At 33.9% G+C, this 17,203-nt stretch overlaps 1 protein-coding gene across 2 annotated transcripts; it reads left to right on the top strand.

Annotated features, from left to right (window-relative positions):
* Positions 1–2,961: 2,961 nt before the first annotated feature.
* LOC132636276 (high mobility group B protein 10-like) lies at positions 2,962–15,673 on the top strand. Of its 2 annotated transcripts, none has more exons than XM_060353055.1 (6): positions 2,962–3,250; positions 6,277–6,355; positions 13,836–13,998; positions 14,075–14,164; positions 14,360–14,721; positions 15,364–15,673. In XM_060353055.1, the coding sequence occupies exons 1-6, from the start codon at positions 3,075–3,077 to the stop codon at positions 15,448–15,450; spliced, it is 957 nt and encodes a 318-aa protein (XP_060209038.1). In that variant the 5' UTR covers positions 2,962–3,074; the 3' UTR covers positions 15,451–15,673. The 2 variants fall into 2 exon arrangements, with proteins under 2 accessions (XP_060209038.1, XP_060209039.1); XM_060353056.1 differs by having other exon boundaries at positions 2,963–3,250; positions 14,096–14,164.
* Positions 15,674–17,203: the final 1,530 nt, after the last annotated feature.

Genomic DNA, 17,203 nt, shown 5'->3' with positions numbered 1-17,203 from the left:
GTGAACCAACTAATCTTTCCTTTCTATCTTAGCATTTAAATAATAGAGATCATTTTTGTTGAATTCCAAAAACCTTAAGTTTGAAAATATTTCACATGATTCAAATTTTAACATCAGACATCTAGTAAAAAACATAGGAACTCATCTAAAATGACTTATAACTTTAAGTTTTGTCTATGAAGCTTCTAACGAATACAATGGATTTCTCGAGACATAGATTTCCTGGCTAATCCTCAACTGAAAGTAAATATAATGCAAAAGGCTGAAAGCAAGGAATAACTCAGGAACTCCATGGTCTGAAATGCATGAGCTCACCAAAATCAACTGGAACGGGAGTAGATCCAAACGCATACCTTGCTCGGCTAATAATCTGCGTCTACATTGACATTAGACAATGTAGGTCAAATAGGAAAACAATAGGATGCTAGTACACCACAGCAGTACTTAGTGAGTAAAACAATCCTTCCACTAAAATTAGAACGAGACATAGAAAGGAACATGAAATGCATGACACGATTTAAAATAATAAAAGTTTCTTATAAACAGTGGACGTATCAACTTGTGCTTCTCTTGTAAAATTCATTCTGTGTTTCTTTTGCAATACGTTCTCCCTTCTTTCTTTCATTCTTTTCCAGGGAGGACCCAGAGAGGGAGGACCCAGAGATGCTAACATTCTTACTTCACATATATTTTAATTATATTTATGTAATTTTTAAAATTCTTATGTACTACACCATCTGTTTCAATTCATGTGACACACTTTTCTTTTTAGTCTGTTCCAAAAAGAATATCACATTTCTATAATTAGAAATAACTTAACTTTAAAATCCCACTTTTACCTTTAATGAAATGATATGTAGCCACAAAAATGTCTAAAGTTTGTTTTGGACCACATATTTAAGAAATCTTCTTTCTTTCTTAAACTTTTTGCCAATCAAATGATGCCACATAAATTAGGACAAAAAGTAATTATATCAAGGGGTACAAGCACAACACACTTTTTTTAACGGAAAAGGATCAAGAATGCCTTTTAAACTATGCGAAATTGAACAAAAATGCCCCCGGTTAATAGTTTGGTCCAAAAATACCCCTATTGTTACTTAATTGAGTCAAAAATGCCCTTTTCGTAATAAAAATATTGTTTCTTTTCTTTTTAAACACATTCTTTTTTGTTTCTTTTCTTTTAAAGTTCTTTAACTAATAAAAAGTGGGAAATAGTCTTTTTTCTTCTTAATCTCGTTTTATCAATTAAAATAGAATAAATCCATGTGCTTTTCTAACGATAATATAGGTAAGTCAAACCTCTCTATAATGGTTGCGCTTATCTGAAAATTTCATAGCTGCTATACTGAGGTGATGTTATGTATGTATACTGTCATTTGATATTTAGATCTCATTTAGCGTTGTTATAAACAAAAGTACGCAAGAAATTATTTTTCGGTACTTTTTATGTTATAAATAAAAACAAAATACTTGTTAATTTTATACAAAATCGGTAGATAGAACATAGGTGATTTTGATACTATGAGAAATATTTTTTTTTCCTTTTAGATATTCGTACTTGAAATTTACTATGTGCATGACATTAATGATTATTACCATAATTATTTTAATATTATTTTTGTATAATATATTTCTTACAAAATATTATAACACAATATTTGAGTATGCCAGTTATAGAGAGGTAATTTTACAAAGAGTGTACCGCTATAATGAATGTAACTCTTGTTATAGGTAGAATGTTGTTATAGGGAAGTAAAACATAACATGAAAAATCGGTTCTGGAGAAAATCAGGCCATTATAGTGAAATGCTATTATAATGAATGACAATTATAGAGAGATATGACTATATATAAGATCATACTAAACCAATCATTAATTTTCATTTAGATAAAGATAAAATTCTTTTTCCTAATAAAACAAGTTGGTTGCATATGAGTTTTTTATGTAGTTGGGTCGGGTTTAAATGGAGCGGATTTAAAAATGAAATCGGGTTATGTTGGGGATTTCCATTAAGATAGGGGTATATTTAAAAATTTTAATGACGGGAGGGATATTTTTGACCCAAATTTATAATGGAGGATATTTTTAGCCCTTTTCCAAAGTAGAGGGGCATGTTTGACCCTTTTCCCTTAAAATTAAGGATTATATTAGCAAATGCTTATCATACTTCAACTCAGAAAAGATTAAGAAATAAATAAAAATATCTATTTTATTAGGAAAAAGAATTTTATTGTTATGTAAAAAAATTTAATGATGAGGTTACTATCATCTTTTATATGAGCTATATTATCAATTAAAAAAACAATGGAGTTATTCTAATTTAATTGATAAAACGAGAATTAAGAAGAAAAAAATTACTCGCACTTCTTTATTAGTTACATAAATTTTAAAAGAAAAGAAACAAGAAATTCTTCAAAAAAAAATATTTTACTAAAAAAAGAATGTCTTTAAAAAGAAAAGACAATATATTTATTAGAAAAAGGGCATTTTTAACCCAATTAAGCAATAATAGGGACATTTCTGTACCAAACTACTAGCGTACGAACATTTTTAGACCAAATTATTAACGAACAACATTTTTATTCAATTTCTCGTAATTTAAGGGGATTTTGTGACCCTTTTCCGTTTTTTAATGTTGCAAGCATAACACACAAACCGAGACGACATTTACTAGTGCATCCGGATAAAAAAGAGTGTTCACTTAGCATTTGCACACGAAAATACTAATTTCTAGGCATAAATAATGTAATTTGACTAAAAGACCCCTGATTAAATAGGTATTGAAATTTGGTCCCTTAACACTTTATAAATCTGAAAAAATAATGTTAATTATAAGTGGATATAATTTTTGAACCAAAAGAAAAAAATAAATGAACACTCTTTTTAATCGAGAGGAGTAATTTATGAAAAGTACCAGAAAGTACATAGGGAACTAATTATTCCCCCAAATCTTTTTTTTTTTTGGTTGTATTTTGCAGTAAAACCTAAAAGAAGACTGAGCTGATAATACTGAGGATGAGCATATAGTTCGTCATTAAAATTCTAATGTACTCACAGCAAGCAAGAAAAGATGTCCAACAATGCAGCTCCCACTCCTAACGAGGAGCAATCACAGTCGCAAGGCTACCCAACAGGGCCTCTCTCTTACCCTAAACCCGAAGCTGAATACCAAGAAATTCTTCAAAATTCACAACTTTTTTGGAACAAACTTCAGCAATTCTCTGCATCCTTATCTTCCAATTTCCAGTTAGTCTCTTTTACTAATTTACAATTTCATTTACTTAGCTTTTTTGTTTTTCAATGTGTTCAGATTTTATGTGCCTTGTTTCCGTTTTTATTTTTTTCGTGTTCTTTTTCCTTAATGTATAATCCCTTCGTCTCAAATTACGTGTGGCTTTTTTATTTTACACACCACTTGAAAAAAATACTCCCTACTTTTCAAAACGTTTGTCTTACTTGATGCCTCTTTCCTTTTACTCTTTAATTCCAATCTTTCCAAATAATAAGTTTAGGCATTTTGGTACATTCTACGTATCTTTAGTTAATAACCACAAGATTCAAAAGTCTGCTTTACTCTTTTAAACTCCTTGCCAAGTTAAAACCAGACAAATATTTTGAAACGGAGGGAGTATTAATTAGGAGGGGATTTTACAAGCCTCTTAAGTACTCCCTCCGGCTCGAAATAAGTGTCCACTCAAACTTTTTATTCTTATTCAAAATAAGTGTCTACTTACGTAATCAAGAAGGAATTAACATTTATTTTTTTAGATTTTCCCCTGTTTACTCAAGGCAATAAATATGCAAGAGTCTTATTAATTAAGGTTAGTTTAGTCAAATACCTATTTTTTTCTAGGAGTTAGTGTTTTCTTAAAGGGTGAAAAAAGCTAGGTGGGCACTTATTTTGAATGGGAGATAGTATTAATTAGGAGAAATATTTGACCTAATTTAACTTTATTTATGTCTAAGTTATAATCTCTCTATTAAATGTTTACTCTTAGTTATGTGTCATCTCTATTAATGACAAAATTCTACTAAGGGTAAAATGAAAAAAATAATTAATTGTGCCTTGAACTTCTAAACCGACAAATAATTTGAGACAACTATTTTTAATAAACACGACAAATAATTTGAGACGGAGGGAGTAATCTTGTTTTTTATAACCATGTTGTCCGGGCCAGTTTGTGCGTAGCTCGTTTTATCCACGAGATTCATATCACCTCCCACCAGGAACAAGTACCTTGTCCATCATAGGACAGATAGAAAGAAATCACCTAGCGTTTTTGTCTTTTCTGAAATTTGAACCTAAGACGTCATGATTTTTAACCCATTTCGTTGACTACTAGGCCACACCTTTGGGTCCTTAATGTATAATGAAAAAAGGATTAGAACAGTTTACTCCTTGTATTTCCTACAGGCCTCAATAAAGTGGAATCTCTTTTGAGGTACAAAGTAGTAGGGTAACATAGGAAGCTGGTTGTGTTTTGTTCTGGTTGTATAGTGAGTAAAACCTTTCGATATAAGATAGGACCGTCTCAGGTTGGAGTGTTTGCTCGTCCTTAAGGGCCGCAAGTGAGAGTTTTGCTCATTCCAGTCGCTGAAATATTACCAGGACCCACTTTTAGCAGGTGGGTGTATTATCTTTCACGAGGTGGGGGATTTTGTAGAGGAGTGCATGTATAAATAGATACATAGGTGGAATTATTTTCTGCAAGTTCACTTTACATGTAGGTCTGCAAGGATAATAAATAAATAGTCTATACTAATTCTTTTATAATAAGCGTAATAAACAGAATTTTTTTTAAGTAAAGGGTAGTCAAACCAATGTAAATAAAGATTAACTTTTGCTATCTTGTAAGGTTACAAAGTCCTCATTTTCCCAGCTTGCATTTGGTGGACAATATGGAAAGAGAGAAATTCAAGGTGCTTTGAAGACAGTAGTAGTGATGTACAAAAGATCAAGCTGAATTGCGTCAAACTTTTTACCTTGAGGAGACTGAATCCATAATTGAAATCCTAGGCTCTTGTTAGATTTTCAGAGTTTTGGATCAGCTTTCTCACTTTTGCTGTAAATATGGTTCCAGTGCAACCTATGCACTGATCAAGTCAATACATACCAATGTTACATTTTCAAAAAAAAAAAAAAAAAAGGTCCTCATTTTGGAGTGAAATGACCGGAGTCAAAGTTTAGTTGCATCTTATTGACCATAGAACTCAATGCTTATTCTTTGTTCCTTAGCCTGACAAAATAATTCGTTCTTTAGGGAGTAATCTGTTAGGATGCCAATAAGGTAATAGGCTAAACCGTATTTCATTCAGTTCTCAAGCCAAGTAAAGGCCTCTGGACCCACATCATGAAATTAATAGTTTTATATTGATGAGTTGCTCACTCATTTTTTCAGTTGAACAGTTAACAATTGAGTGCACCTCCCATCTTGTTAGGATTTGAAAGTTCATCTGCTGGTGCCGCACAGTTGATGCTGTGTTTTCGGCAAAGTTTAATTGCCACAGATAGAAACTATACTTTGAATAGTGGTGATGCAGTACATTTTTGCTTTATATTTTATCAAAATACTCTACTGACCTTGAATATCTTTAGGGACTTGAATTACTTCATTTTACTATAAATATGAACCTAATGGGGTTACGCTGTATTTGATGGAATGTTATTATTTTTTGTTCACTCACTTTCATCTGTGTTTATGAGATGTGCATGCATCAACTATTGGCTCTGAAATTAAGTATACTAAAGCACGGAGGATATTGTAAACTTCTTGGATACAAGAAAAAAGAGTAGATAAATAGTAATGTTTGGAGAAAATTAGAAAGATGAAGTAAGAATATGATATCTTCTGAGGCTAAGATACTTCTCAAACACACACACAAAAAAAAAAAAAAAAAAAGAGGTACAAAAAAAAAAAAAAAATCTTCTGGGGCAAATCTGAGGAAGAGATGATGAAACTGGAGACAGTTCATTGCCCTTCAGAATTGCCACAAGTACATGTAATGATGATTTTATCTGTTGTGATTAATTATATTTTTAAAGAAATTTTATATCATGTGTGTAACCTTGTTGAGAGTCTATTGCTGGCGTTGGAGTGAATTAATTGTGACTTTATCGAACTGCAGATTCATGTTAAAGAGGTTGCTTTGATTTGTCAAACTTGCTAATTGCTTAAAGAGTAAACAGAAAGTTAATGATCAAGTGTGGTGATCTTTTTTCTAAAAGACGTCGGTGTGATCTTTCCTCCTGTCATTCTAACTTTTCCCGACAGGATCCCTCTTGTAGCAGGAACACCACTAGATCTTCACCGTCTTTTTATTGAGGTTACATCTCGAGGTGGAATAGAAAAGGTATGTACAAACAAACATTTTGCTTCAGTGATATACATTTGCTTTTACATTAAAATGTCTTTCAATTTTGGTTAGAGAATCTTCAAATGGAACTACAGTAAAATGCCTTATTAAAGAAAAGAAAGAAACTACAGTAAAATGTAAGCATGTTGACACATGAAACTAATTGTTTCCTTCTGATTACATTGGATGTCATAGCCTCTTAGGTCCTAAATCATGTTTAAAATATAATAATGGGCTTTGAAACCTTCGGCCTTATCTCTGTCAAATTCTAGTCCGAAGGTTACTTGAAGATATGAAACAACTATCGAGTACATGTTCCACTTTGCATATAAAAATTTTACTTGTGGGTACGAAACTAGGATAAAAGATACGAAACAGCTATCGACTCTTTAAGGTTAATGCTAAGTTACGAGCATTTGTATTTTCTTCCTGTATATTCCGGTATCTCCTTGGTACTTGCCTCAATAAAATTTCCCTATTTTATCAAAAAACATACCCTAAATACGTTAAGTCTTGAATGCACAGATGCGACCTGGTAAGTGCTATACAAACTGTTAAAATCACTTTGGTGATAAGGTGGGAAATTGTTAAGGAAAGTTAGTATGAACTTGGGTGATACCTTACAAATAGCGGCTGTTTATTGTAGCTTTAGAGGAGTGAGGATAAAGGGCAGAAAAGATGAGAAAAACTAAATCAGAGATGCAACCTTCCATCATAAGGGTCATCAGCTATTGCTTATTCTTCAAAATTTGTCCATTCATCTTCAACTAATGATAGATCTAGTACAACTAGTATATGCAAGACATGATTTTGGACTAAGGGGTCAAATATGAGGACGTTGAACTATTCACATAAATAGGCTCTTGTCCTAGGCTGTACAACTGGTCCCGATGGGTTTTCACTCAGTGGGTTTGGAACCTTGAAATTCATGCATTAATCACCTATCCATCAAGGTCATACTCATCACCACTTCAGCAACCTTTTGGAGTTAGAGACCAACCTTTTAACGTTCAATTACAAGGACACTGATGCAATCTGTTAAGACAGGATTCAAAGGATCATTTACAGAACCGAATTACTTCATCTTTCTCTGAGATGCCAAAATTAGAAAATACCCTTTGGGGTCATCTGGTTTGTGGTTTAGTCATGTAGGGATTATAATATAAGAGTTATTATGCGGTAAATAATCATATAAGGTTTGTTAATGCGGGGAATAATCAGGTAAGGATTGTTATGCGGTGAATATTAATATAAAATTATAATAGTGAATGGTAATATGAGGATCGTTATGTGTTGATTACCTACTTTTTGGCCATTTTTATATTTAGATATTCTTATCCACGTATTGCTAATACATGTATTTTTCTTTCATATTCTTGCTATCAATTAGTGACGTAAATCAGTATCATTCTTCTAGATTATAGTTGTTTGTCACAATGGGGTTACATCAGTATAGCTGTAAAATACCATTAGCCTTAATAGTTAATACGGTTTTTTAGCCGACGCCCAATTAATGCCCTGGGTCTCTTCTCCACTATACTCACTAACTTTAAACATAAAAAATAACCCCCAATCAGTGAAATCCTCCATGGGAACGCCTGCCCCTTCACATTCCATCATTGCCAATCCTTCTCTTTTTACCACCACCAGTCCTCCACAAAGACCCCATAATCTAATCTATATATTTCTTTCGAAAGCTAAAAAAACAAGAAAAGATCTAAGGAAGATGAGATATGATGAAAGTAAATATATTTCATTCATAAACAAGGGCCATAAAACGGCCGTATACAAGTGGTATACCAAAAGGTCAAGCATCTACAAAAACATATGATTCTCTACAAACTCCACCCAATCGTCTATACAAAAGGGAACTTTCTGAGTACACCAAAAGCAAATAAGGGAACGGAGGCTACTCCTTAACTAGGGAAATCTCGACTCCAATCCTTCAAAAGCTCTTCTATTCTAATTAAGATACGCTAATTATATATCGATTATTCATCAAGTATGCACTGATTGATTAGTGATTAACTGATTATATACTTTTGACAAAATTTGTGATTCCACAATTGGAAATATCAAGTTCAATGAGCAACTAACAATTGCTTGAAGTTACTACCAAGGTTAGAACAACTACTACAGCTTCGTGAGGCCACTAACAACTTCCTATTTTCTGTGGAAATACCATCCATGATCGCCGATCCAAACGTACGAAATTCCACCGCGTGAAATTACTGCAAAGCTCCTTCAAACAACTCAAATTCACTAACTCCACAAGACTCACACCACCTCGATCAAAGCTCTGTGGTAACTTCAGATTTGGGCAGCCTTTACCAGCGATTTCAAACACTAAGTAGGGGTTTGACCATGCAATTTGGAGCTCAAATTTAATGTTTTGATTTGAAATCAGTGTTTGTTTATGACATTTGAACAATTCTTCAACTTCAATTTGAAATTTTGATTTTATTATCAAAACAAATAAAAAAAAATTGAAATTTTGATTTCAAATCCCATATTCACCTAAAAGCTATGATTTCAATTCCAAGTTTGTGATTTCAATTTTTTTTTTTAAATTTAAAACTTGACCCACAAATTTACATTTTGCAACAAAAGACCCATTATTTTAAATTTTGCAAAAAAAAAAAAAAAAGGACCATGCTCAAATAGATTGTCTGTACCATGTGGGAGGATTATATCTAATTAAAGTATAACTAGTTACTGCTATTGTTGATTTATTGGACCAGTGGATCTTTGTAAAATTATATGTATTTGAAAGTTTGTAATAGCATGTAATCTCAAACATTTATTTATCAAAGGAACATGAGATATGCAATTTATTAATGCGACACCTTAGATATTCCGATATCTTCTTTATGAACACTATGATTTGCTCATTCGGAAAGATTGTATAAGAATTGGGGAAGTTTTGATGGTTTTAAAAAATTGTTAGATTTTCCTGTTTATAAGAAACAATACAATTTTTGAGATCCAAATTGCATGTCCAAATAAAATTTCAACATCAAATCAATCTGATTTTTAATCAGTAATTTCAATTCATGATTTGAAATCATGGACAAACGGTCCAGTCCCTAAATCATTCGAAGAGATGGAATGGTGGAGGAGATGCAGGGGCCCACAGAGAAGAAGAGAAGAAGAGAAGAATGCCAGAGAAGAAGAGAAGATAGGAGAAGAACAGAGGACGACCAGAGAAGAAGAAGAAGAAGAGATATGGCAGATACAAATAGAAAGATCGGCTAAAAATTGTGAATGTTGAGACCAGAATATTTATTTCGGGTAGTTTATAAAGATTGAGGCTTTTCTTTAAATGGACTTGAATTTGCTGCTATATCGCCTTTATGTAGGGTAAAAATTCCTAAATTTTAGCATGCACATGAAATACCTTTTGTATCAAATAAAATAAGTTGCTAAACTGAAGAGGCAGAGAATATTTATGGCTAAAAATAAAGATTCAATATAGTCCAAAATTTTGCAACAAAATAACTTGGTCAACTGAACAACATTAGTTCATTTTTCCAACAAAACAGAGTAGCCTTCATAAATAATTGAAATAAAAAGTACAATAATACGAAAGGATAGAAAAATGCACAAATTAAGACGACCACTACAAAAAAAGCAACATGAAAAAACAATTATCGAACAACATATTTATTACATTCTCAATCGAGATCCTTGGAATGTCCATCATCTTCAGCATTGGTTTCATCGCCCTTCGGTTGTGTAGGCTCTGTACCGCTTCCACCCCCTAATGTAGCTATAGTCTCAACAAACCACGGGTCATTCTCTTCTATTAAACTTGCTGGTAGGATAACATGTTTGTTATTGGAGGGAGGATTTGAACCCTCAGGGGTTGGCCTGGTGGCAATTGACTTGAGCCTTGGGGTGCTCCCTTTCAAGGTCTCAAGTTTGAAACCCACTGGGTGCAAACAATTTTTGAGGGCCATCGGACTGGGTAAAACCTGAATTAACCGTGGTGCACTTGCGGGAAACTCCTTGCCGAGGGCCTGTGCACCCCCGGGATTAATCGGGGCTCTAAGAGACCCGGACACCCGGTGCTTAATCAAAAAAAAAATAAAAAATTGGAGGGAGGATTTGGAGGTTAATTGAGCTTTTGCTTTATTTCATTAAGTTTAGCCATCTTAGAAGCAGATAACTTTAACAAACCTTTAATTTGTCTAGCATCAAGTTCATAAATACTCCTTTCTTCCACAAGTTCATTGAAGAGGAGTTTTATTTCCTTCTCATTCATTTTTCCTAGAAGATAAGTTTCATGTTTGACTAACTTTTTAAGCCTTTCGGCCTCAAAAAAACTTAAATACCTCATTAATACATCCTTAGCCGGACCTTTAGATTGCCAAGTAATGGGTTGGATTTTCTCCGGGCTAAAAATAATTATGGGCACTTCTACATCACATAGAGTAGAAACCTCTTCCGCTTTCTTAAATAAACTTGCTGTGCTATGTAGATTGAGTTTCTCACATCTTCACTACAGTCCCTAGTATGTCTAAGCCTTTTTCTAGCCATATTGATACTCAAACATAAAAATGCACTTCCTTTTGGAGTAGAATATATAAAACTTGAAGAGGTGTGCAGCTTTTATAGATGCCTAACAGGACTTGTCACTGTAGGAAAATTAAAAAGTTTCAAGTTGGTTGAAGATAGTATAGTCAAGTTGGTTGAAGATAGTATAGTCCAAATTTTAAATAATTGATTAGCATAATCTGGTTCTAAGGAAATTCTTTTAAACTTTTTCTTAAAAAGTTGAAAATTACTAAAATTCAAATTGAATTTGACATGTCATAGTGCACGATTATTTTTGGAGTTAGGAAGTGCAAATAATTAACTTTTGACAAGGGCACATTTGGTAGAAAATGGTTTCTATGGAAAATATGTTCTATAAAAGATGTTAGTATATTCGTAGAAAACATTTTGGGATCATATTTCAATATTTTGATAGATAAAAAGGTTTGTGATAAATTTTAGTTGTGCAACGCGTAGGAAAAGGTATGAGACCTAAATAATATCTAGTCCAATAGGGTAGTATTTTAATGCTTTTCCCTTTTATAATCATACAAACACTAGCTTATGTTATTTTACCATTCGTAAACATATAATTATGAATTTCCTATATAACTATTCTATTCTCCATGTAAAGAAAAGTAGTCCCTCCCACCCAATTATGTGATATAGTTTGACTAGGCACGGATTTAAGAAAGAAAGGAAGACTTTTGAAACTTGTGGTTTAAATAAGTCATAGATATATGTGTGGCTGTAAATCTTTTCATTAAGGGTAAAAGGGGAAGTTTAAAGCTAAATTGTTTCTAAATATAGAAATGTATCATTCTTTTTGGGGCAGACTAAAAAGGAAAGTGTATCACATAAATTGAGACAGGAGGAGTAAAAGTTTTTGTTGCGCCCATAAAGGAGGAATATGATCATCACCTGATGCCATCAACAAGCATCTAGCGCAAAATAATGCATATACAACTACAAAATAAATTGTAGCTAAATATGAATTTTCGTGGCTAAACACTTTAGCCACAATGATTTCTTCTGTAGAATATCGTAGCAAGAAATGGCGTAGCTAAAAGTTAGCTACAAACTTTACATATTTTGTGGCTAAAGACTTACTTATTACTATAAAATTTCATTATGTTGTAGATAGATTGGTAAAACTCTTTGGTCATGAAATATAGCAAACAATCTTATTCTTTTACTACGACAAAGGAAATATATAGAATTCTTTATCTTTATATTGTCATCACAAGGTGATCTACGGTGGCAAAAGATTTAATTTGTTTGCCATGAAAATTCAAAATTTTCTGGTTATTTTTATAGTTTAATATCGTGGCAATAGTGTAAAGCCCTTTAAATTTTTTAAACTTATTTGGGCTAATTTTGGCTGAAATAAAGTTATTAAAGCAACCCAAGGTTTGTGGGATCCACACAAGGGTAGGAGAATGATTGAAGAACGTTAAAATATTCAACGTATGAGTAGGAAAGTGTTGATAGCAGAAACATTGGACAAATGAAGTGAAATGGAAGAAAGAAACAAAACAAGTCCAGGACCTGTCGCTGCGACTCCCGCACTAAGTCGCGAGAGACAATCGAGGGCGAGCAAGTAGAACCAGAAAGTCCCGGGGGCTTGGGACGTCCTCCGCCCGAGATGACTGAAAAACCTGGAGGGGGCCGCATGATACCTGTCGCGACGCATGCTTCCCTCACACGCAACCTGGACAGTATAAAAGGAGGGATTACAAGGTGGGGGGAAATAGTGAGATTTTGGAGCTTGGGAATTTTCTCCCTATCCCATCCAGCTAAGATCAATTCCCAAACAGTCAAGTTGAGTTTTTATGGATAGTTTGGGTTAATTCCAACACATTGACACTTCAATAAAATATTTTGTTTAATGGGAGCTGGTCATGTATTGCCTTGTATTTGAAAATCCGCGCCTATTGGGGTATGTAGGACAGTAGGAGTCCCCCAATTTAAGTTTAGTCATAAGGTGTGTTGTCTGACCATTTATTTCGGAACCATAAGACCACCAAGATGTGGGGCCTTGGTCTCTTTTGGCGGCATAGGACTTCTCATTGTGTGCTTTGATATACGTGCAAAGGTACGTGAGTTGACAGGAAATAAATAATTTATATAAATCAACAGTTACCTCAGAAATAGTAAATTTCAGTAATCTGGCATTCCAACTTCTTTGAAGTTCCATGTTGTCTGGTCTTTGGAGTCTGTATGCCCCTTGTCTGACCGCTTTTATGATTTAGTACGGGCATTCCCAATTGGCCCCTATTTTTCTAGAGGTTAGGTCCTGTGTGTTTAGAAACACGTGTCCGAAGCTAATATCTCATATCAAATAATACAAGAATTTCTCGCATAAGTTAGAGCAGTATTAGTGATACGGTGTTTTGCTTCTGCTGTTAGCTCCGCATAACTTGTACAGAGTTTAGTACTAATGCAGAGCTTAATATCAGAGACCCCAAAAAAAAAAAATGTTGCATCAGTTATATGGGGTTTATATTAGTAATGATAAGCTTAATACCGAAAACCAAACGCTATATAAGTAATAGTGGATTGTATACTGGGATTGAACATCCTTATTCCTCAAACTAAACAACATTTGTTCTTAGTAATAAAACTGTATATTTGCCAACTGCCTGAATAAGAATTAAAAATGCTGAATTGACACTTTTCTAAAGTCCAACTTGCCCGTAATGCAATGCGCCTAGTGATTTTGGTTTTTGTATTACCTTTGATTTATTCTTGTTCAAGCACTCGTGGACCGCATCAGCTGATTTTCTCCAACCTTATTCAGTGACTTATTGCTGGTTTGACATTCTGAAACCTATTTTTTTTTTCCTTTATCATGACTAAAATAATTTTGTCTCAAACTTTAATATTTTTGGTGTAATGAGATTTGTAATTCACTCAAGTTTTGTTTGTGAACTTGCTGCAGGTTATTAGAGACCGAAAATGGGGAGAGGTGAAAGGAATATTCAGATTTCCATCTTCTGTCACCAATGCTTCATTTGTCTTGCGGAAGTACTATCTATCCATGCTTTATCATTTTGAGCAGGTTTATTACTTTCGGAAAGAAGAACCTTCTGTTTCTGCGGCTGGTATCTTGAAACTTTGCAACCAGTTACCTATATCTGTTGTTCTAATGCTTTTTGTTGTAAAATAAATACTGGAAAGGTTGTTTTGTATCTTTTTCAGATCCTACAGATAGAAATGTCAGTGATTCTGCAGCTGAAAATGATAGTGCTGCTACAGATCAATGTTCAGGTGTGCTTCCAGTCTTTTACTAGCTTTCTTGATGAGATCCTGACTCCTTTTTATGTTGAACACGTAACCTGTTATTTGTTTGAAAATTCAAAGGAGCTCCAACAGAGAAGTATTGAAACTTGATGCTGTGCAACTTTGCTTTCATATGTTGCTTGTGTAATTGCTATACAATTTTATGGTTCATGGAACTTGCAGTGAGTTATAATCCGGAGGCTGGGAATTCACTGGTAGGAACAATTGATGCAAAGTTTGATTACGGTTATGTAATCACTGTGAAGCTGGGCTCAGAGAATTTAAATGGTGTACTATATCATACAACTGCATTACCACAACAATTCCAGAAGATTAAAACTTCGGCTATGCCTTCCCAACGGATTAGGAAAAGACGCCAGTTGGCTTTGAAGGACCCCTCTCGACCCAAGACAAATCGAAGTGGTTATAATTTTTTCTTTGCTGAGCATTATGCCAGGCTGAAGCCTTCATATCAGGGGCAAGAGAGAGCTATCAGCAAAAGGATTGGGCTTCTCTGGAGTCGACTCACAGAGGCCGAGAAACAGGTTGGATAAAGTGGCTTGACACATTAAATTTTCACTTTTTTATGTTAATAATGCTTTATATTTATGGGCACAAACTGCATCTGCCGGCTGGAATGGTTTCAGTACTCTAACCTTCTTTTGCTGAACAATGATAATGGTGAAATGAGGATTTCATATTTTACAACGAGATAGTTTACATGTTGCTAATGTCATTTTACAGTAACTTTTTATTTGCTTGTTCTCTCGTGTAACTTTTAAGGGGAATCGTAGTTCGACTGTATTTTGAAGGCATAGTTGCAAAGGTAGTGATGTGTTTTAACCTCATTGTCACCGAGTAATTCTGATGCCTCCAAATGTCAAAAGTTCCTCTTTCATTAAAAAGACATTAACCAGGGAAGGTGCTTCATTAAGCATGCCCTGATTGTTTCTTTTTTTTTTTTTGGGGGGGGGGGGGGGGGGGGAAGGTGGGGGTTAATTTATGCTCGTCTTTGGTCGCAAATGCTACTGTAGAGTCAAAATTAGCAAAATTGACATTCCTGGATATGCCCTCAGTATGACAGAGAACTTTTGGAGTTAATAAAATGTCCATGGTAAATATATTTGACGCTGCTGAGGAAAATCTCAGCTCATACTCATTTTGGCTCTGGGTTGCTTTTAATTCAGGTTTATCAGGAAAAGGGTGTGAGAGATAAGGAGAGATACAGGGCTGAGATGCTGGAATACAAGACATCCAATGCACAACCGCAGTAGGCTGATATTGCACATCTATGTTTCCGCATCTTTCTTTCTTGTTTTAGGAAATTGTCGATGTTTTCATAGGCGGTATTTGACTTCGATGAATTTGTGCAAGTATTTGGCTCTTTACTTTTTTTTACTGTTCTTTTACTTTCTTCTTGGAGTCTGTTTCTTTTGGACCAATTAACAATACCATTTAAGTTAGATATTCTGCACTTTTAAGTAATGCGTTTCTATATCTGGAGGATATTCTGCATGGTAGTTCTGAGTTACACGCATCGTAGAACATCGCTAGAGTTGCTTTCAACCCTTCTGAAATACAGCAGATTTTACTACTCCCTCTGATCCAATTTCTGTGAAGGCGTCCAGAGTATGTGGGTCAAAATAATTAATTTTAACTATAAATTCGGTTAGAAATTTATTCAAATATTTTGAAATAGGATTTACATATATGAAAATTATATGAGAAGTACTGCGAGTCTATATAATTAATGGTTGAAAATATTTTAAAAAGATTTGAGAAAATTATAGTTAAAGAAAAAGAGTTTGACTCTCAAAATAGTACTCTTTAACACTTTCACGTAAATTGGGAGGGAGGGTGTATTATTTACTACTCCATTATTACTTTGGGAGATGGTCTCTTTTGCCTTTTCAGGTTTTTGTCTAGGTTGAGCCTCTCAAATTGGATTTGTTTTTGGAAGAAACTATGAGTGCGTTTGTTGAATGCTGTAACCTTTAGAGAAATACTTTTCTTCAAACCCCTCTTTCGGAAATTGTACATAATTTAGTTATTGTTATAAAATAATAAAGCAAGAAGAAAATTATTGTAGAGAAGAGATGAGAATTTTTTTCTCTTGGGGGATGAAATACAATGAAGGGAACATCTCTATTTAAAGGAGCAAATTGACTTGGTGCCAAAGTTACTAGCCCTAATATTTCTCCTAAAGACAGACATCCACAATATATGATAATATCTAACACTCCCTCTTGGATATCTATTTTGATAGATAATATGCCTCATTAAAACCTTACTAGAAAAAACCCAGTGGGAAAAATTCTAGTGAAGGATAAAGAGTACACATTTCTAATAATACACATTTTAGCTGCCTCATTAAAAACCTTACAAGGAAAACCCACTTAGGACAAAACCTTGGTTTAGGGAAAAGCAGTACAATGCGTATTGTCTCTCCCTGATGAGAACATCAATCCAAAACTTGAATCTTCGCATTCCAATCTTGTGCACCATCTTCTCGAAAGTTGCAGTTGGTAGAGACTTGGTGAACAAAATCAACTATATTATCACTTGCACCAATTTGTTGCACGTTGATATCACCATTCTTTTGGAGATCGTGTGTGAAGAACAACTTTGGTGAAATATGCCTTGTCCTTTTATGAATCCAAGCTTTAGTTGGGCTGTGTATGCTGCAACATCTTCAGTCTTTGGATAGAGTTGTATCGGCATATAATATTATTGAAATCACTCCAAGTGCATTCCTGACTTGCTTTATAAGCAAATGTTATCTTTATATGATTTGACTGTCATGTAGAACAACATCGTATGACTGTAATCCCTCATAGTCATAAGAAAATATATAAATGCATCAATTGCATAAAGATATGGCATTTCAGGACCAAAGAATTCTGCAAGTTTCTCATTTCAACTTCTTTCAGCAGATAATCTGTTGCTTGTGGAAACTCTTCAAGAGTTCGAATAATATTCAAGTAATCAATTTACACCCATAAAGACATAAGGATAGTATAATCATGT

The sequence above is a fragment of the Lycium barbarum genome, chromosome 4, assembly GCF_019175385.1.
Source record: "Lycium barbarum isolate Lr01 chromosome 4, ASM1917538v2, whole genome shotgun sequence".
Lineage (NCBI taxonomy): Eukaryota > Viridiplantae > Streptophyta > Magnoliopsida > Solanales > Solanaceae > Lycium > Lycium barbarum.
The sequence above is the reverse complement of the archived record's forward strand: the minus strand, read 5'-3'. Positions and strand labels throughout refer to the sequence as shown.